The 20,731-nt window shown below is 38.0% G+C and overlaps 1 protein-coding gene across 5 annotated transcripts; it reads left to right on the top strand.

The window, feature by feature from the left end:
• Nucleotides 1-250: 250 nt before the first annotated feature.
• LOC140333730 (solute carrier family 2, facilitated glucose transporter member 9-like) lies at nucleotides 251-20,251 on the top strand. 5 transcript variants are annotated; one of them, XM_072415607.1, is made up of 13 exons: nucleotides 1,629-1,768; nucleotides 6,273-6,371; nucleotides 6,927-7,047; nucleotides 7,797-7,994; nucleotides 9,403-9,527; nucleotides 10,373-10,502; nucleotides 12,046-12,194; nucleotides 14,390-14,577; nucleotides 17,087-17,197; nucleotides 18,921-19,022; nucleotides 19,130-19,205; nucleotides 19,429-19,556; nucleotides 19,940-20,251. In XM_072415607.1, exons 4-13 carry the CDS (start codon nucleotides 7,906-7,908, stop codon nucleotides 20,123-20,125), a joined length of 1,284 nt encoding a protein of 427 aa, XP_072271708.1. In that variant the 5' UTR covers nucleotides 1,629-1,768; nucleotides 6,273-6,371; nucleotides 6,927-7,047; nucleotides 7,797-7,905; the 3' UTR covers nucleotides 20,126-20,251. The 5 variants fall into 5 exon arrangements, with proteins under 5 accessions (XP_072271704.1, XP_072271705.1, XP_072271708.1 ...); XM_072415603.1 differs by lacking the exons at nucleotides 1,629-1,768; nucleotides 6,927-7,047 and adding an exon at nucleotides 251-344 and having other exon boundaries at nucleotides 7,834-7,994; XM_072415604.1 differs by lacking the exons at nucleotides 1,629-1,768; nucleotides 6,927-7,047 and adding an exon at nucleotides 303-344.
• Nucleotides 20,252-20,731: the final 480 nt, after the last annotated feature.

The following is a 20,731-nucleotide window of genomic DNA, read 5'->3' as shown; positions in this document are numbered from 1 at the left end:
TTGTTCATTTTTTGTACCTGTTGTGCAGGTGATGCAAGAGTAGTTTATCCCTTTAGGTGTGTTAGCTTTTATTAACATTCTTAAACATGTGCATTCCTAGTATGAAACTGAGACATTGGTGAGATTTAATATTATGTGGGGATTTATGTGACAATACTTGCCTATTGTGCAATACAGCTTTGTGATTGGCTCATGATGTTGGCTGGAGATGACCAGTGAGTGATCCAAATTAAACAAAATCGACCCTTTACTCTTTGTTGTATCCTGGGCTCAAGTTCTCAGTAATCTTTCAAATCATTTGTGTTACAGAACTATCTGATATGGGTGGGCTTTTCTTAGAACTGGTAAGTCCACATATACTTAAAAAATATAATTTTGCATATATATTATCTTAAGGCGTTATCTATTCAACTTTATCTTCTAGTATGTGCTGGTTGTAATACTGATTTTTTTTTCAGAAACACACTGGGGAATATATGTAGTAGGGAAATATATTATGCGGTAACTGATTAGTATGTGTTTTAACACTTTTTGCAGTAATTGTTTTTCTTGAATTAATGTATATACTTGTATGTAATGTACTAATAGTTGGGCAGGGAGTTTGAGGAATGGCAGTTGTCTTTTGTGGCTCTATACTACGTAAGAAACATACAAGGGTGCACAATGCAGAATCAGTAATTAATATGAATGTCTAGAAAACACAAAATTATTAAGAAAGAAAATACAATAGGGAGAGAAACGAAATTGTCCTTTAAATCTTTCAATCTAAAAGGATATGGCAGAAACAAGAGGTAAGGTAATACGTAAGCAAGCTGTGTATATGTAGGCAGTGAGCTCCAGAGCCAAATTAAAAAAAACAGATTAGAAACCTAGATTGTGGGGTGTTATTTGGAAATTAGTGAGTAAATGTATGGGGGACACAAATTGTAAAGAGTAGAGGTGATTGGATAGTTCTGATCAGATTTTAGTTTTTCTGAGCTAAGGAGTTTAAACAATCCAAGCTCCGTTCTGAGTTCAAATATCCAGAACATGTCAGTGAAGCTCAGTCCACAGCTAGACAAGGTGCCATTTTTTGGCTGAAGGGCAGAGCTTAGATATAGCCAAAGGGGACAGGTAGGAGTGGAAAAAACAAGGGGCAGACAACACTTAACTATACACTATTTTCTGCTACTGCTAATCAGGGACAGAGTTTGGAGCTAACTGGGACTGATATGAGTTAAAAAAGGGATGGAAAGGGGGGGGGGGGGGGGTACACAGTGCTTGCCAAAATATCGCTTTTTGCTACTGAGTTTGGGGTTAAAAGGGAAAAATAGGATTAAAATAAAATCTCAGGAATTATTTCCAGTCATTCACAGGCATTTTTCCCCACTATAGCTTAACCTCCTGGGCTGTTCATTTCTGTCCAGTTTTATATGTCTAAAAGCAATACATTGTTTTTCATGAAAATTTATTTTACAGTATATTATATTGGTATGAGTATAATAAATTTTGAAACACAAAATCATGTCAAAATAATACATTTTTAAAGATTTAAAAAAATAACTAATATACTCATACTATTATATTATACTGTAAAATACATTTTCATGAAAGGCAATGTACTGCTTTTAGACATATAAATCCAATGTATTGCATTCAATACTGTTATTTTGTATAGAATGCAAATCAAATAGATTTAAAATTCCCGACGCACCCCGAACAGAAAGTCCGCACGAACCGACGTGACCGGGAACACAAAGGACGACCAAGGAGGACATCGGCAGATCAGGTAAGGCTCTATTTAATATTACTTATCACTGTTTTATCTACCCCGAGTGTGACTTAGGGGAACTGCTTTCAACATCTTTTTTCTGCTTCACCTGCACAACAGGTTACCACTCAGTGGGTTAACAAATTGTCCATTTTATCATATGATGACCGTTAAACAAGTAAAATCACAGCAATTATTATCTACACACAGGTATTTTTTTCCCATTGTTGATAGTAAAATTTGGGTTTCTCATATTGTGACAGTTAAACAAGTCACAGCAATTCTTTCCAGTTATGGTATTTATTCTAATTGTTGCTAATAACAATTACCTACTTTCTCATATTATGAATGTATAAATTGTGCTAGTTTTAAATGTCATCATCAAAATATGACTGGAAAGGCAAGTAGATCCCACCCCAATGGAGACTGATCACTAGTGGATCCTTGTTATGCAAGCGGGTGTGGACCCACTGTGCCACTGACTGGGTATGCTCCAGAGGGGCGTAACTAAGCCGCTACCAGGTCTTCACTAGAGCCTCTGATGGTGAGGATAGGCTTGGGCTGCAGGGTAGCTGCCAGGTGCCACTTCAGAGCAATCCCTAGGCCAGTGGCAGCTGACCAAAGGAGTCAGGATACCCGGTGCAAGCACCAAGGGGCTTGCGTGGCCAAGAAGGTGATGGCAATCAGACAAAGTCCAGAAACCAGATCCGAGGTCAGGTCAGGCGGCAATCAGGCAAAGGTCCAAAAACGTAATCCGAAGTCAGGGTCAGGCGGCAAACAGGCAAAGTCCAAGGGTAAGAAACAAGGTCCGGTACACAGTAAAGCAAACAGAGGAAACACCTTAGAACTGGGAGTTACACAGGGTAAAACCTTGAGATTGCTCAGGCAACTTCCTGTAGTAGGAGGTGCCTTTAAATACCTGCAGAGATTCAGCCATAGACTGTAGAAAACAGAGGGCGTGTATGTGTTACCTCATAGATATAAGAGAGACACACCCACGCCAGCTCAAACACCAGAGTCTCCAGCAGGAAGGAAACTCAGGCATGGAACACAGGTAGTGGGGTTACTCTACCTGAAAGATAGGACCCGGCGCCCGTGCCTGCAATTAGGAGCAGCGGCGCCAGGACGACCTGCAGTGCTAACAATCCTTGACTCAAACTAAACCTTAAGGGTATGGATCCAGAATTCACCAAACTATGGGTTGCAGGTAGGAGGAAGAACTACCACCACTTATTCCTATTATGAATGTTTTCACAAGGTAGGTATTCCTACCAGCCAAGCTTTAACCCTCCTTGGATTTCTGACTCATTTCTCATCTCATTCACTGCAGGGAGATAAAGACAGTGAAAATGAAATTTTATCCTGGAGTCAAGGTACCTCTGCTCTCGCTCCAAAACTCAAAAACACTCAGGTTTTCAATAGTTTCTACTGCTTTCAGACAACAGTATGCCTCTCTCTCAGAAATTCAATACAAGTAATTTGTGTGGATCACATAAAAAATGATGATGCTCAGTTGTGTGATGAAGCACAACATTCATTAAATCAAGAATAGATAACAGAGAGAAATTGTCAGGTAGAGAGCAATGATAGTGGCTAGTGTTGGTATTCCAATTCAGTTTGTCCTTATATTCGACCCGAATATGGCTGTTCGAATTCAGATAGACCCGACCCAAAAAAACAAGATTCAACGGCAAAAATTCGACGGCGGATCCACGGACGATGAACGATGAGCGATCCTAATGCAAGGGAAGGGGGAGAGCGTGCAGCAGGGTGCTGCTCCGTCGCTCTCCCCCTCCCCTCTCCATAGAGCAGAACGGTGCTGTATGTACAGCACTTGTTCATGCATCTTGCGGTTCTTATCGTTGGAAAGGATCTTGAAAGATCCTTTCCAACGACAAGAATTTCACGTGTGTATGCGGCTTTACTCTGAAACACACTTTCCAGCACAGTAATATTATGATACATTAGTTACATTTTTCTTTTATCCACTGCAAGAAAAATGTAAGAAATATATCATATTACTGTGCTGGAAAGTGTGTTACAGAGTAAGAGATACTTGCGGGGCATCTTCTCAATGATTGCAGCCGAGTCTGTTAATTAACCTGTAGTGTCCCGGGGATTGCACACTGAGCTAATCAATAATTGTGCCAAGGCATTTGTTGTAAAATTTTTGGCATGCTGCTAGTTTTAGGTCAGATAACAATTCTGATGTTCTTCTGGACAAGATATGGAAAATCGGGTGAAAGTAATGAGTAGAACAGTAGTAGGTATTGTCACGGTGTTGCACAGAACGATGGTGGACCCTGTGTCACCAGCACAGTTGGTAGAAACATGCGCAGAGTCTATGCAGCTGCCCGGTCTTCACCAGAGCCTCTTGAGGTGAGGGTGTTGCGTTGGGGGCAAATGCCAGGTTGCGGCCCCTGTGCAGGCAGGTGACTGCTGACAGGCAGGAACAAGGCATGGTACCAGAGCGAGGAGCAGAGAGTAGTCAGGCAAGCCAGAGGTCAGGGCAGGCAGTGATCAGGAGTAGTCAATGTCAAACCGAGGTCAGTACACAAAGAATCAGAAGCAAGAGAATCAACAGGAACCTGGAAGCAGAGCCAAAGAAACTCCTTGTTCAGGCAACTTCCTGTTGCCCTTCACTTCCTTTTAGGGCCAGGTCATGTGATGAGTGGAGCCATGTGACCTGCTGCATCCTGTCCTACCACTAGAGGGGGTCCTGGAAGCTAGAGGTTGGTGGTGTTCACACCTCCACCAGCAGGGGGAGTGTGTCTGTGAAACACTCTAGTCCTCTGAGGTAGTGGAGCAGCTGACTTGGAGTCACATGACCTGGACCAGGAAGTGAGCTGCGGAAATGATGCCTAAGCAAAGCTGGTGCTGGCAGCAGGGGAGTGAGAGGTGGGTGGCACTGAAAGAGGGAAAGATCCCCTGGACCTGCAGGGATCTGTGACAGGTATAAAGCAGAGAATAATGTGTATCAATACCTATCTAAAAACAGATTTTGAATGTCAGGGTTTCTTGTAAAGTTTGTATGTCTCTGTAATTGAAGTTGCAGATACCTCTCACACAGCACTGAGAGCTTTTAGTTATATGGGTTTAGTTCATCACTTGTCTCCAGTAAGGGGAACATGCATTCAGTCTGTCCCCATGCTGTGCAAGGTTGCTTAAACTAGCTAAATAAACCATTCATAGTGACCTTTCATGCAAAATAGGAATTAAAAGGTTTTTAATGAAAAATGTAATTTCAACTAGGACTTGGAATTCTTGACTGCTCCGACCAGAATCATTTGGGATTTTTCTATTCCAAGTACTTCTAGTGGAGAGCTTTGTAAGTTAGAGATACCGTAGGAGTTTAAACATCCCCTGGGCAATTGGCAGCCTGGAGGCAAATCAATCAAGGCATGGGAAGAGAGACAGATAAGCTAAGCCGCAGCATACTGTTTAGTCAGAAACATTTCTAGATGCACTTTTTTTTTATAGCTCTGGTCCACTTAAATTAGTGACATAGTGGAATAATGACATATGTTTTTAAAAACGTTTTTAACTAAAAAAAAACAACCTACCTGTACAATTCTTCACATCAGCCATACAAAACAATTGATTATTGCCTCTAATAATTAGCATTGGTAAATGCTTGGAGCCTGGGCATTGTACATTTTCTAGTTCAGCAGTCCCTAACTGGTGGTCCACGAGAACACTTTGGTGGTCCCCAGCTCTCGCCAGTGCACCCCCGAGCAGGGTCAAGAGAAGGACCCCGCTGGCGGGTGCACTGGCCAGAGACACGGACCACGTTCCCCGTACAAATCCTAGGCTCAGGGAAGTGGGCGGGTTGGGTCCAGGGACACAACGCGCCCACCCTTCTATTGCAAGCTCAGATCTGCGATGGGAGAGTCATGATGACATCACTGTCATTATGTCATGATGACATCACTACCGGGAGGTTTCTCCCGCTTTGATTGACACCTGGTTTCGCGCGCATGTATGGTTAGGAGCCGGAAATTTTAGTGGTCCGCGGGACTGAAAAGGTTGGCCACCACTGCTCTAGTTCACTATGCTGTATTGGAGATGGATTGTTTGTCCTAATCCATGATGCATCAATGAAGAGAGCAGCTCTCCCTCAAGTAACCTCTGGGTCTTCTCAAACCAATACTATCTACTAGAAAGCGGTGTAAATTTCCAGGCTACTCACCACCACCACTCACAGATTGCTACTGGGATGTGTTTACTCATTGCATGGTCACTGGATTGTGAAATCATATTCCTGCCACCATGGTCCCTTTTCACACACACTTCTGTTGCAAGGTTAAAAGGTAACACCTGATATGGCTACTTGATGCAGACAAGTTTATTCACTGTACCACCATTGTGTTAGATAAAGACATGTACACTAATAAATGAGTAAAAATAAACATGCATTAGACAATAAATATGCTTGCATATTAAAGTGACTGGTTTATTACACCATGTTATTCATCCTAACTATTGTATATAGCATTGAGTATTTTTGTTTGCATATTTTTAGGTCCATCACTGGAGACTCCTTCCATTATTCATAGTTCTGGGCCTTGGGAGTGGTTTTCCATTTGGTTACCATGTGTCAGTGATCAGTTCCTCATCACTGGTAAGCATAAACGCTCTTCTTACATCATATGTTATCAAGGAAATGACACCAAACAAAGCCATCAGCATTGTCAAGAATATAAATTGGCATTCAAATTATATTGACCCAGAACCCAGTGATATTGTCACTGGGTATGTGTGCCAGTATTGTTACCTGTCTACAACAGGTCTTTTATCTGCTGTCCTGCATTCAGCTCAGTCATTCTTTGCTTGCTGCCATACAACAGCTAAATACATTGGTTCTATTTAATTGTTATGGCTTTCTTGTGGCATCTTCATGCCTGAAACTATTGTTGTGAGGATATCAACATCTTTTAACTTAGTTGTCTGAAAGTTTTCTGCATCTATACATCTTTGTTAGGTTTGTCTCTATGGCTGATCCTATGTGTCCCTTATAGTTGTTCTGTAGGCTGTGTTTACTTCTGTTTTCTTCTAAATTAAGTATCCCTTAGGAGAGCTCCAGTTAGGAAAATTGTTTTGATGAAAGTGTGTGGAAAGTAGAATATGCATAAATCTAACATAATAACATTTTTCAATTAAATTTCCTCCCATATAGTTCACACTATATTTATTCTATTTTGGACCTTCCTTGAGAGGGAACGACTTGATGTAGTTTGAAAGTTGAGATTCAGGCTAAATGTATGCACACAGAAGGTACAGTCTACAGTGGCCCTTTGGTGAGCTGCATTAAACTTAGCTAAACAAGATTACAGATAACTTCTGCTTATTTTACTTTTTGCGTTAAATTGTCTTGTAATAAAATCTGGACATTCTACATTTAGCTTGGTCTAACAGGTTTTTTGTTGATTTTTAGTCCCATTATGCTTCTATGCTTTATGCTTCTTTGTATATTCAGTTCCCAGCTGCTATTGTGTTTTTATGTTTTCTTAATCCTTGCAGCTGGCGGATTATTATGACACCCTAGTAATCTAGTAATTTAACCTCTTACCCACATAAATTTGGTAACTTAAAAATTCAAAACAATGTTAATTTTGTGATTAGTGATTTAAAATGTGGAGACCTGTTTGGCTTGTTAACTATTTAACAAAGACACCTTCGATGGGGCACCTTTCCTTCCACTTTCACTAACAATGTGGCACCATTTCTTCCAACAACACCATTAATGGGTCTCCTTGTTTAAATAGATTGAGAAAACCCTATTTTACTTTCTGACTACTATGTCTATGGTCCATGGATTATTCAGGGCACCTGCTAACATAATCAAGAGCAGAGCAAAGATTTTACAGGGGATGAATGTTCAATTGCTATCTACCTATTGAACCTTAATTTAAGTTAGTTGGAGTCATTTAGGGTTATGCCTCATTATTATAATAAATGTATCGCTATATAGATCCCTTTGCCATCAAAACACTGAGCTAGCTAGGAATATAAAGTCATTGGATGATCTTCTTTTCTTTCTGGCCAGTGTATTCCCACAACACCTCAATTCATATCCTCTGCAGTTTGTCAAAAACTTTATCAACCAGACCTTGATAGGAAGATATGGATCCCCTGTCCCTGAGAGAACACTTACTATGCTCTGGTCCACAACAGCTTCAGTGCTCAGTCTTGGAGGCCTTGTAGGATCGATGACATCTGGGTACCTTACGCGAAGGTTTGGGAAGTGAGTATTTTAACTAATATGCTGTAATACATGGTGGTGGTATCGCCTAATGAACAGATATGTATTTTTTTTTTTTCTTAGTAGTGATTTTCTACAGGGTCTTTAGATCCACTTTATAATATTCAATGTAAGCAATGTGAATTTTCTCAAATGTTCTATTTTGTAATATAGGGTAGGATATTTATTATTGTATACACCCTTTGACACAAGATTTACAGATATTTACAAATGTGAATAGACCCCTAAAGAAACAAATTGAAAATAAAAGTTTAAGAGACTTTTATCTTTTGTTTTACTTTTGAATTTTTTATTATAGTAAATGTTAGTGATGCAAGAATTAGGCATTCTAGACTTTTTTCCACCTCCACAAGCAACTAACTGTTACAATACATACGTGGGACTTGTAAAAGTTGGCAAAAAAATACAATACTCTTTTAAGGCAGACTTCTGAATCTGAGCTACTTCCAGGTTATTAAAATACATCCCCTGCCTGACGAATGCACAGTCGGGGCCATTTCTAGGCAAATCACTAGGCACTGAAGAACTGGAGGGCGCAAGGAATGTCAGACTGACCCACCAAAGGAAGCTCCCATTTCCTCCCTTCTTCTGACTTGGCTACAGCAAAATGGCCTCACCCGACATCTTCTCCTCTCAGGCTGCTAACCTCCTTTCTTTTACTTCTACTGAACTTTAGTGAACTTTATGTCACATTACCATTGTCATGGTTTTTCCACTTTGATAAAGCAGACCACACTGCAGAGAAAAAAAGCATGGAACATGTAAGGTTCTCTTACTACCCACAATTAAAAACTGTTCAAAACCAGGTGTTGGAACCCGTGTCGCAGGACTTGAGTCCGTCTTAAGTCACCTAATGAATGACTTGCAACTCAACTCTGGGTTTTCCCCAGCGACTTGCAACTCAACTCATGACTTCTCTGGGATAAATGAAGTGAATTGACTTGGGACTTGATTTTGAAAAATTCTTGGTGACTTGAGACATGACTTGGCACTTGGTGTCAATGACTTGGGAGTCAACTTGGACTTGAAGGGTGATAACTTAGACCTCTGGGAAAAGATCAATCACCATGTCAAAACCAGAGATAACCAGGAACTTACAGATCAGTGTGAGCATCAATGTAAACTAAATATCACCAGTGACATTCATAATATCCGTACTTAAAGTACAAATTTGCTTTAATTGTTTCTTACATAATTTTATTTATGTTACACTGTCTTTTTGTATCCTGTTCCTGTATCCTGTATTTCAATTTTTACCCTGTTATTTGATATATTTTATTTGATGGTCCCCAAAGTATATCAATATTTTAGAAACAATTTTCAAGACATTTTTAGCATGTCATGCCATTTTTTTATTTTGTAATAATTGTTTTTTTCTCTTTCTTCTCAGGAGACCACCTCATGTTTTTAGTAGCTTTCTAGGAATAACAGCATCACTGTGTCTTGGGTTTAGCAAGATGGTGGGATCCCATGAAATGATTGTGGTTGGAAGGTTGCTTTACGGCATAGCTATAGGTAGATCTATAAGCACTTCTACAGTTTTTACATTAGTTTATAATGCTGCAGTATATAAACCCAGTATGGCTGAGACTCCGGAACAACAAAGCCAAATTTATTTTATTAACCAGGAAAAAAAGTATACTTTTAGGAGGATACCTATCATGTGACCTGTTTAAGGTCATGTGACAGTACTATTGGCAAGTCTTTTGCATTCTCTGCATTATACAGAGAACAAATTGCAGGGCATAAAAGGTTCCACACTGTGCTCTGCATTTTCTTAATAAAACATAAATTGCTGACAGATAAAAATATGACAGCTTTGAAGTAATGTCCGACCTTGTGTGAAAAGTAAAATCCCCCCTCCATTTATAACAGGGCCCCTTAGATAAAATTCAGCTAATTATGCAAAAATATTTCCAAAAATAATGTGCACAATTGCACTTGTGATGAGCCAATCAGGTGAATTGTATATTTTTTTAAGATCCAATCTGCAAAAAATCATACAAATAATGTCTCATGATAATAAAAATTATTGAAAACAAATAATGTCTCATGATCTTCTGGATTTCTCGGTTGGATTATTTGTCCACTAACTAGGCAAATATACACAAAATTAGAATAAAAGCTGGTAACACGATTCTCAATGCTAAGGACTATTTATATTGAATATTCAGTTTCATTGATGGAAACTAAAATATATTAATTGTTCCTCTCATTAATTACAGACCATTACAATTATTACCCTAAATTTAAGAAATGATTCTCTAGCTTTATACACATTTAATCCCTTTGAAGGTCATTTTCCTGACTCTAAAAGATGTATTTATTTTGAGATATAAAAATTATTTCTGTATTGTCAGGTTTGGGTTTGAACATTTATGTGCAGTATCTTGGAGAATCTTCTCCAAGGAATCTTCGAGGGTTCACCAATACCACAGGCCCCTTCTTTGTAACTATGGGAAAGCTGTTTGGACAAGTTGTTGGACTCAGGTAAGCTTTAAATCACAGTATCACATCCACTACAAAGTTAAATGTTTATAAGGTTTAAAAGATTTATTGATGTGGTTTAGTAATTTAATGGTATAGCAGAAAATTTGAAACAATACAAATTTAGTCATTTAGCTTGTGTACACTTTTATTGCTAAAGTGAGCAGAAAAATAATTAAAGAATAAGCAATGGGTGGGCTGTGTAGGGATGAAGAGAAAAAATTAAACTTCATGGTAACTTAATATTATTAGTAGAGAGAACCTGTATGTGTCACAGGAATAAAGAATTGTTAACACACTTTTAAGGTTTTTTTTTTTTTTTGGTTTTTTTTTATCCTAAATTTTTATATTCTTGTAAGTTTATAAAATAGAACATTCCATAATGATGAGTTGAGTGGGTATACAGTCAGGGAAATAAATCAGGCCCAATGTCCAAAGGTTTTTTTTTCTATAGCAGTCAGTAAGAAAAGTTCCCCCTTACATTGGAGTCAGTAAAGAAGGGCTCATTGCATTGTTAGTGTTAGTTAAAGTGCCACTGTACATTTGTTAGCAGTGTAGAAATATCCTTTAACATTAGTGGCAGGAGACAAGGGTCCCTTACAATTGGGTCACAGAAGAAAAGAGCCAGCTTACAATGGTTATTAGTGAAAAAGAACTGCTTACATTGGTGGTTATTATAAGAAGGGACCTATACCACTAGGTATTCAGTGAAATTAATGTACCATTACAGTGGGAAGAATGCCTTTTACAATGGTGGCCATTGGGAAGAATTCCCTTTACAATGGTGGTCAGCAAGAAATATTCTCCTTTCAATGGCAGTCATTAGGAAGACAATTCCCTACAGTGGTGGTCAGTGTGAGAAATGCTTTTTACAATGGTAGTCGGTGGGAAGAACATCTCCCTGCAAAAAGATTGTTGGTGTCAGAACTTCAGACAGCCGGCCAATATTTTAGGAGAGGTCAGCACTGATAGAATCTATGTTCCTGTAGTAACAGATTTCTTTAAGCTATTTGGCTATTTTTAATTAGGGAATCAGATAAGAAATTTAACAAAGAAAGTTAAAGTAAGGAAGACAATGCTAGAAGAAATACTTTTGATTAAAGTCATTTTTGTTCTTAACTAGTTTTGTGGTATTATGCATATTACACCTTTTATAATACTAGTTCCTACAGACTGCATTTCAAAGTTTCTTCAAAGGTTCAAATCTTTGCCAGGACACTATCTGCATGAAGTTTGCAGGTTCTCCCCATGTTGCGTGGGTTTCCCCTGGGTACTCCAGTTTCCTTCCACATTCCAAAAAACACGCAGTTAGGTTAATTGGCTTTCCCTCATTGACCTTAAACTACATTAATGACATATGACTATGGACTTTGTAAAGTGCTGTGTAATATGTCAGCACTTAATAAAAACTGTAATAATATTAATAAATGATCCTGGAAAATGAATAAGAATATTTTATTTACTTGTGTTTTATCTATTTGGTACTTAATGACAGAATATGGTCGTGAACATGCTTTTAAACCCATTTAATGTTTATATTCTCCAGTGAGGTTCTGGGAACAGAGAAACTGTGGCCCCTGATGATGTCGCTGTGCGGTTTCACTAATCTTCTTCAGCTGATAGTAATGCGTTTTTACCCAGAGACCCCTGCATACCTGCTGTTAGTGAAGAGAGACAAAAGGCGCTGTATAGGAGGTAACATACTATTAAAAAAAAAGAAGAAATAAAAGCCATACCACCATTTTAAAATTACAACCTATCAGGGGATTCACGTGGCTCTAACAATCCCTGAGATAAGGAAAACAGCATTCCTGTGTGAATCAGTTCCCCATGTCACAAGGATATCCGAGTTAAATAAAGAAAACACATGAAAGCCTGACAATGTTTTCCTGGAAATATGAGCCTCAAGATCAGGTCTTCAGAATATTCAGGTCACCCAGCAGTTTTTTTATTAGAAGTATAAATTATTTATTTACTAAATTGTTTATTTACTAAAGACTTTTAGGCTGTTTACTTAGCAAAATGATTTATACATTTTCAGAAACATTTTCACTTAGTTTAGTGAATGTAGTATAATTTCATTGTGGAAAAATGCTTAATTTTGTGCAAGGAAATCTAAAGAAAATTTTATGATTCCAGTGACAGTTTGACAGGAAAGAAGTTAGGTAGCCAAGAGAACTTTTATCTGGTCATGATGTGGTTGCCAAGCCTATGTGTCATCAGTATTGAAGAAAAGGGGAAGAAGAAGGTACCAAGGCTTTTTTGGCAACAAACATGTAACATTTACTTATGCAAACATAATATTGTCTGAACAGATCTTGTCTACTTTGTATACAGTATAGTACATCTGAATAAAGTATACCAAATGTGCAATGATTGCTTAGTTATATATTTCCCCAGTACACAAGAATGGTCTCTGTAACCCGACGCGTTTCGCCAATATGACTTCCTCAGGGGATTTTGAGAGACCAATTTTTAGTGGATCAGATATTACTTGGGGACCCGATTATTTCATGAAGTGGAATCTTTGGTTAGTCCAATTGTAATTATGTAAGATGGTAGGAAGTTGTGATATATTTCATGCACAATGGTAAGTTATCAGAAGCTTTAGAATATAATTAAGAAGGAAAAAGGGTATGGTTGCTGAGTCCAGCAATTGATCCTTCTACTTGAGAGTTTTTTGTAGGAATCCATTGGTTTTTTTATGGTTTTCTATGTTGAATAGAATCATAGGTATTTATTGTTGAAAGGTAACTAAGTATTCTTGTACTGTATTCTCTGCTAAAGATAAGGAGACAGGGAGTCTGCAGTTGTCTCTGGCAACAATCATCTGGTGTTTGTACAAAACTTTAGTTACGTGAGATAATTCACTTTGCTAATTTCATAGTTTATACTCCATTAGTAAACATTCTCTCTTGCAGCAATGTTTTACTCACTTAAATCCTTTCCATCTTCTCCCTAGAGAAAATCTATTACCGTGTTTCCCCGATGATAAGGCAGGGCCATCAAATAAGACAGCCCCCCCTTTTTAGAAAAAAAATTTCCCCCCCCCCCCAAATAAGCCACCCACCGATACTTGCACTTACCCGAATCGGGTGGTACGGTGGGTGACTCCGTGTGGTCCCTCCATCTCCGTCGCCTCCGCATGCTCTTGGATGGGAAGCTGCGGCTCTTTCTCTCATCCTACTGTATGTGAAACTATCTATCTGTCAGCCTCGCTTTTCACTGCACCCCTCCCCCGTGACACGAGTCACTGTCCTCAGTCTGTCGGAAGCTCACGAGTCATTCCAAGCTTCCGACGGACTGATGACAGGGGGAGGGGTGCAGTGAAAAGCGAGCTTCCGACGGACTGATGACAGGGGGAGGGGTGCAGTGAAAAGCGAGCTTCCGACGGACTGATGACAGGGGGAGGGGTGCAGTGAAAAGCGAGGCTGACAGATAGATAAGGCATCCCCTGAAAATAAGCCCTAGAGCATATTTTGGCCTTCCAAAAAAAATAAGACAGTGTCTTACCATCGGGGAAACAGGGTAGTTATCTCAACTATTCTTTCTGATTGCCATATTTGCTAGTAAGCTTGTGTGCATAAAAATAGCTTATGATGCCTATATAGGCTACAATCTAATTTAATAATTACATTTATTTTATAATCAATTGTTTAGTGGAGGGCCTAATTTTTGGCTCTGTTAGGAGTGCTGACAAGCTCACAATACCAGAATATTAAGACTGTAAAGAAGTTCATTTAGCAGTTGAAAATGTAGATATGATACAACATGGGTAAACAAACTTGTCACTGATTTTACTGATTACTGATGTGTTACTCCTATGCTCAGGACATGGGAACATTAAGATGGACGTGTTATTGATTTTTTGTCTACCTTCCTTTTCTTAGCTATGCACAGGCTATGGGGACATGGAGATCACCAAGTAGAATTAGATGATTTATTGGCAGAGCAGGAAATGCAAAAGAACACCAAGAGCATGACTGTGCTGGAGGTTATGAAGGAGCCCTCTATGCGCTGGCAGCTTTATGTTGTCCTCATCATCACACTTACCCTTCAGCTTTCTGGCATCAATGCAGTTGAGTAATTTCTTTGAATATTAAGCAGATAAATATACTAAATAAATAAGGTGTATTCTCTTTATGATGTCAAATTGGGTTGCTAAATTAAAAAAAAATGAAAAAATATATCTGAAGTTTTAGGATAGAGAATCACTGTCTTTGTGTTTATACCTCATATATTCAGATGTGTAGTTTATTTTCCTTTTTGCAATTGCATAGAACATATACTGTACTTTTTTAATGGTATTTTATCTGGTACATTGGAATAATTTTACTCACTGTTTAATATCACCACAGTTTAGTGAATTACAGTGCATCTAAATGTATAATTGAATTAAAATTCTAATAATTATCAGGTTGATAAATTATTCCAAACAATGTATAGAGGCAAAGTAGTGGAAAGAATACATGGTTATGAATCATATGTGCTGGTACACTGCACTACAGCTATTTCTTCTCATCACAGTATTCAGCAGTATTCACGGATCTGTGTTCCATGTCTGCAGTTGTAAGACCTCATTTTGTTTACAGGAAACTGAAAAGGCTTAAAATGTGCTAGCTGTGTGGGTCGTGCTAGCAGTTACAGCCAATAGGAAATACACAATGTGTTTATGAATTTGTAAAATTCCGTTCCAAAGGTAGTATGTTATACAAATCAATGTAATTGATTTTAGAATTGGCCTTGTTCGATCTTGGGTTTAGTTTGCTTTAGCGAAACTAATACAGTGGTACCTTGGTATAAGTCCTTAATCCATTGCAGATACTTGGACTTATACCAAACAAATTTTTCCCATTAAAAAATAAAAGGAAAATGATTAATCCGTGTCCATGAAAAACAATCCTATTGTTATTGGCATATTATACATTGATGAAGTTGTATAGAATAATTTAAACACTGCTTAATACAAGAGTACATACATACAAAAGCAATTAGATGAAATAAATGATAATTTAACCTCACTTTACCGTTCTGAGTTCCTACTAGGATGGTGCTGAGAAGGAAGGAGGAGGAGGAGATGTTATGTATATCACAGAGAGTTATAGCGTGGGTTGTTCACTGAATGGTAGCAACTGGCGTACTGACACTCGTGGGCAGTCGTGGCTTTGTCTCCAGAGAGCTAAAGAATGTTGTATACCAAGCAAGGGTTGTATACCAAGCAATATTTTTCGTGTCCAAACCGGACTTATACCAAGTTGGACTTATTCCAAAGCAGACTTTTACCAAGGTACCACTGTATATATATATTATATATTCAGAATGAATATATCGTATGTTATCTTTAGTTTTGATCTACCTGTATTGAAGGTCAGTCCTGTTTCCAGCAGTATGGCATCTTTAGGGTGGTAAAGAGGCACTGTTTGAAGACAGGACACATGCTCTTCAATCAACAAAGTGAACAGTGCCCCTGATTCATCAATAAAATCCGCGCTCGCTGGAAGTGCGAAAGTACGCGCGGCCAGCGATCGCGGATTACCGCGGTCCGGACTCGAGTGTGCGCGTACACTCGCCTCACTGCCAGCCGGATTCCAGCCTTCACAATAGGGAGCGCGAATCTGCCAATTAAGGCGATTAGATTTAGCGCAAACATTTTTTTTAGGGCTATGGGTAATGTGTGTGCCATTAGAAAGAATGATTTTTTAGGGGAACAGTGACTTTTAATACAAGCTCGCCAGTGTAAAGCTGCCAGAGATGCGCGGCCCTGGCCGCGATCTTTTTCAGTTGCTGAATAGCGCGATCGCGTACGATTTCGGATCGCGAATACGAATGCGCGACCGATAATCCGATTCTGCTTGATGAATCAGGGGCAATGTCTCTGAAGCTGGATGTACTCAGTGTAGTATTGCTGGAAAAAAGATTTCTCTTTAGTAAATGAAACACATCAGATGCTACTGGGACAGAAAGGCATCACTCTTAATATAGGCAATGTTTTGGATGGTGACAAAAGCAACCAATTATTCACATGTTTTTATTACATTAGCAGAGGTAGATATATACAACAAGCAGAATGTCCATAGTAACTCAGAATATTTCAGATTAGCCCTTTGTGTGAACACAGGCTAAAAAGTAGAAATAGACTTTAACATGAATGGTGGACTGATCTTTTTTTTATTTGTATCCCCTTAAAGAGCATTGTAACATATAGGGCTCTATTTATAAAACAGGGAATCTGACATTTCCTTAAACATTCCCTGCTGGTAATCTTCCAGGTCCTTTGGTTTCAATGGCAGTATTTGATTCCCACCCGGGAATGTTGAATGACTGATTCCCTGTTTTAGAAATAGTGTTACACAGCAGTCGCCTAATATAATTTATAGATGAGAATTGCGAGAATGTACCAGTGATTACAAACTTTAGGGAGACTGGCCAGATGGGAAGACAAAGGGGAAACATTTCTGTCCTGCCTTTAGGTAGATTTCAAAAGTGTACAACCTTCTCAGTTCTCTTGTTTCTCTCTCACTGATTTATATAAGAATAATGCTGTTTTATTATAGATGTAATGTTCTAATTATTTAAAACTTTTTCAGATTTTCTTTTATGCAAGAAGTATATTTGTCACTGCTGGGCTCCCCAAGGAAAAGATCCCTTATATTTCATTGGGAATGGGAAGCTTTGAACTGATGGCTGTCATGTTATGTGTAAGTAGGTTTATACAAAAGTATAGGTTCCCTCTGTAAAAGTGAAGATCCATGAACATGTGCCTTTTTCTTTTCTATTTTTAATGGCTTAGTACATATACAGATTATTTCATAGGCTTTGTAAAATATGAATTAATTGTTCAAAAAGTGAAAAGCACCTATTTGTTTCAATAGAAATGAAGTCACATCCCAAAAGTCAATATGTGAATAGGTTTTTTGAACAAGGGAGTTCCAAAGCGGGACTTTCAGGGGCTATAAAGTTTAAACAATTAATTTTATTTATATAACAAAAATATACCTAAACATAACATGTATCTTTGTAGTGCTTTTAATATGACACTTCTGGTATTTTTTCTAACACTGTGCAATGCTACCAAAGACTGAATAGAGGCTTCCTTCAGTTTTCATCTCAGCTTTCATCTTACATCTCAGCCTTATGGTCCGATTCTGTAACTGGTTGGCTGATGTCTGCTTCCTTATGAGTACTGCGTGCAGTCTTTGCAACCAATGGGCCTGATTTAATAAAGCTCCCCAAGGCTGGAGAGAATACACTTTCATCAGTGAAGCTAGGTAATTCAGCAAAGCTGCAATGGATCTGGTCCAGGATTCAAAACATTTTCTAGCAAATAGCAAATTACTTTAAAGGAATCCATTGCAGGTTGGCTGGATCACCCAGCCTCACTGATAAAAGTGTATCCTCTCCAGCCCTGGGGAGCTTTATTAAATCAGGCCCATTGTCTCCTGTTACTACTACTACTACTTTGTTCAATTAATTGTTCTCATTCCAGAAGAAGCAGCCTAAGTGCTGCAAAAACGTGTCAAATAACACTGCATTGCTCTTTACAAAATTGTGAAAAACGATAAGTTTTATTATTTTTTATGGAATTGTGTGTTATGTTTAGGTATATTTTTGTTATATGAATACAATTATTGGTTTTACCTGTATAGCCCTTGAAAATCCCACTTTGGAACTCTCTTGTTCAAATAACCCATTAAAATATGAATTAATGCTAACACATAAAATGCTTACTATAGAATGCTGTAAATGTTTATTGTTAATATATAAAATATACCATTCCAAAGTGCCATACAATTCCAAAGTGCCATGAAAAACAAATTGTTGGGTTATAGAAAAGATGTTACAATCCCACAGACATGTTTAATTTTTTTGATAACTTTTTCTTTCCAAATTTTAATACACAGGTTATTTTGTGTCAATCTGATCAGAATTATGAAATAACTGGATAATCAGACCAATGGATTTCAATTCTTGTGGACACCGAGTTTATAAACTGATGTTATGAAATTGATGACATTTCTTTGTCATCACTAATTTGATGCAGAGTACATTGATATTGCAGGGTGCGGGGTGCATTGATACTGCGGGTACATTCCGCACAACTGCCTACAGAAAACCCAGAACTGACACTACCTGCTAAGTGGTATATTTTCATGTGTGAATTACCCAACTGAAAGTAAAAAAAGAATAGTGAAACAGTTGTAAATTTAGGTTAAAGTGTGACTTTATTTATAGAAATCAAACAAATCATCCAAACGTGTGGATAGAAACTGTAGGTGCTTTATTCACATTGTAACACGTGATAAATCTGTACCCAAACCTGCATTTGTTTGTGATCACATTTTACAAACTGGTGAGTTTTGTTCACAATAATCCACCCGGTTATTGTTGCTATAATTTTACCCATCCTGTTTTATATAATAGAGTATGCTGATAGAACGCTGTGGAAGAAAAACTCTTTTGCTGGGAAGTTATGGCCTAATGGTCACCATGCTAGCCCTTCTCACAGTCTCCCTGTCCTTTCAGGTAAATAGACTTCAAGGTATATCCAGACACCTTTGCCTAGTCATTATTATGTATAGCAAATGACAAAGGGACATATATTTACATAACATTTTTATATATTTTTTCAGGATTGGACTGAATGGATGCCATATTGCAGTGTTTTGTTCATATTCTTGTTTATCTTTTTCTTTGGTGTTGGTCCAGGTATTGTATGAGCGTTTTATCTTAACTTTTCCAGTCTTAACATGGCACGGCCATCTTGCATGGCAGTTTTTTCAAGTTATAAATCCAGTTACTATTGAATGAATATGTGTTGTAGCAATTAGGACATATACTATTAGAAACAGATATTACAATACTTCAATGAGCTCTCATGATTACTTAGACCAGTATTATATCACCAGGTGTCATGGTTTTGTCTTCACAGGGACGCTGACACTTGCGATAGTTGTTGAAATGTGTACTCACTCCACTCGAGCTGCAGTGTTTGTGATCATTAGCTGTTTAAACTGGTCTAACTTCTATTTAATTGGAATGGCCTTTCCCTTTATACAGGTGGGTAAATGATAATATGGAAGCAATGCCCAAACATATTGACCATGTTCATATGAAATAGTAAAACTAACTATATTGTGATGACATGCATAATGAAGAAAACTGTAATGCACCTTTTTTAATAATGAGTCCATTCTAAAACCCCATTTTATGTACTTTCTAGTAAAAAAAAAGTGCTTGGAGCTACATTCTGCATTTTGTGTGTACCAATTATCAAAAGTACATAATGCTTGTAACCTATATATCTTCCAAAGAAACCATCAGTGCACTTTCTCACAAGGCAGCCCATAAAAATCTAATATTAGTCTCTTGGGTTATGAAGTAGGCTCATGAGCTCATAATACCATATTCAATTTCCTTATATTTTGTTCCCATTTTTTCAGAAAGCTCTCGGTCATTACTGTTTTCTCGTCTTCCTTTTTATTATCGCGGCTTCTGGAACCTTCCTCTTCTTCTTCCTTCCTGAGACAAAGGGAAAAACTTCCCAGCAAATAACATTGGAATTCAACAAATTGAACTTTAAAGACCAAAAGTCATCAATATCAATAGAGCTTTCCACCAGTTTGTGACCCATCAAGACCATTCCATATAATATGACAATGTTTTAACAATATCTGTAATTGTAATGTAAAAACTGTGTGAATACAATATAATTTCATGAATATGTTGCTAATAAACTTGTCCTTACTTATGGACTACAGTTGCTGATTTGCTGTTAAAAATACTAGTTTTTGGCTGTCGGGCTAATCCTTTGCCTTTCTAAACCATTAACCAAGGATAAGTATGCAGCAATGAAGTTGAATGTCTGTAGTTTAGAAAGTATTGAAGACGAAGGATCGGGCGATGACCAGGCACAAGGCCTTTTATTTTAAAGAAGCAAACAACGGAAAAACACATTTATCTTTAGTGATTGTGATTTTCGTTAATACCAACATTTTTTATTCCATATCCTGGTTTACTATGAATAAAAATACACAACATGATGATTATGTGTCTTCACAAAGGGAACCCCACCACATGTAGAACTTTACACTGAGACCTGCCATAATGACTTCACCTGCCAACAAAATAGGCAATGTTTATTCTTGTCTTTTCAAGTATGATTCCTCTTTGAGACTTTTATATTTAAGCAATCAAAAGAGGTTATTCGAGGAACCATCATACACAATAACACC

The sequence above is a fragment of the Pyxicephalus adspersus genome, chromosome 6 (assembly GCF_032062135.1).
Source record: "Pyxicephalus adspersus chromosome 6, UCB_Pads_2.0, whole genome shotgun sequence".
Lineage (NCBI taxonomy): Eukaryota > Metazoa > Chordata > Amphibia > Anura > Pyxicephalidae > Pyxicephalus > Pyxicephalus adspersus.
Note: the sequence above shows the minus strand (reverse complement) of the source record. Positions and strands in the feature narration are given on the sequence as shown.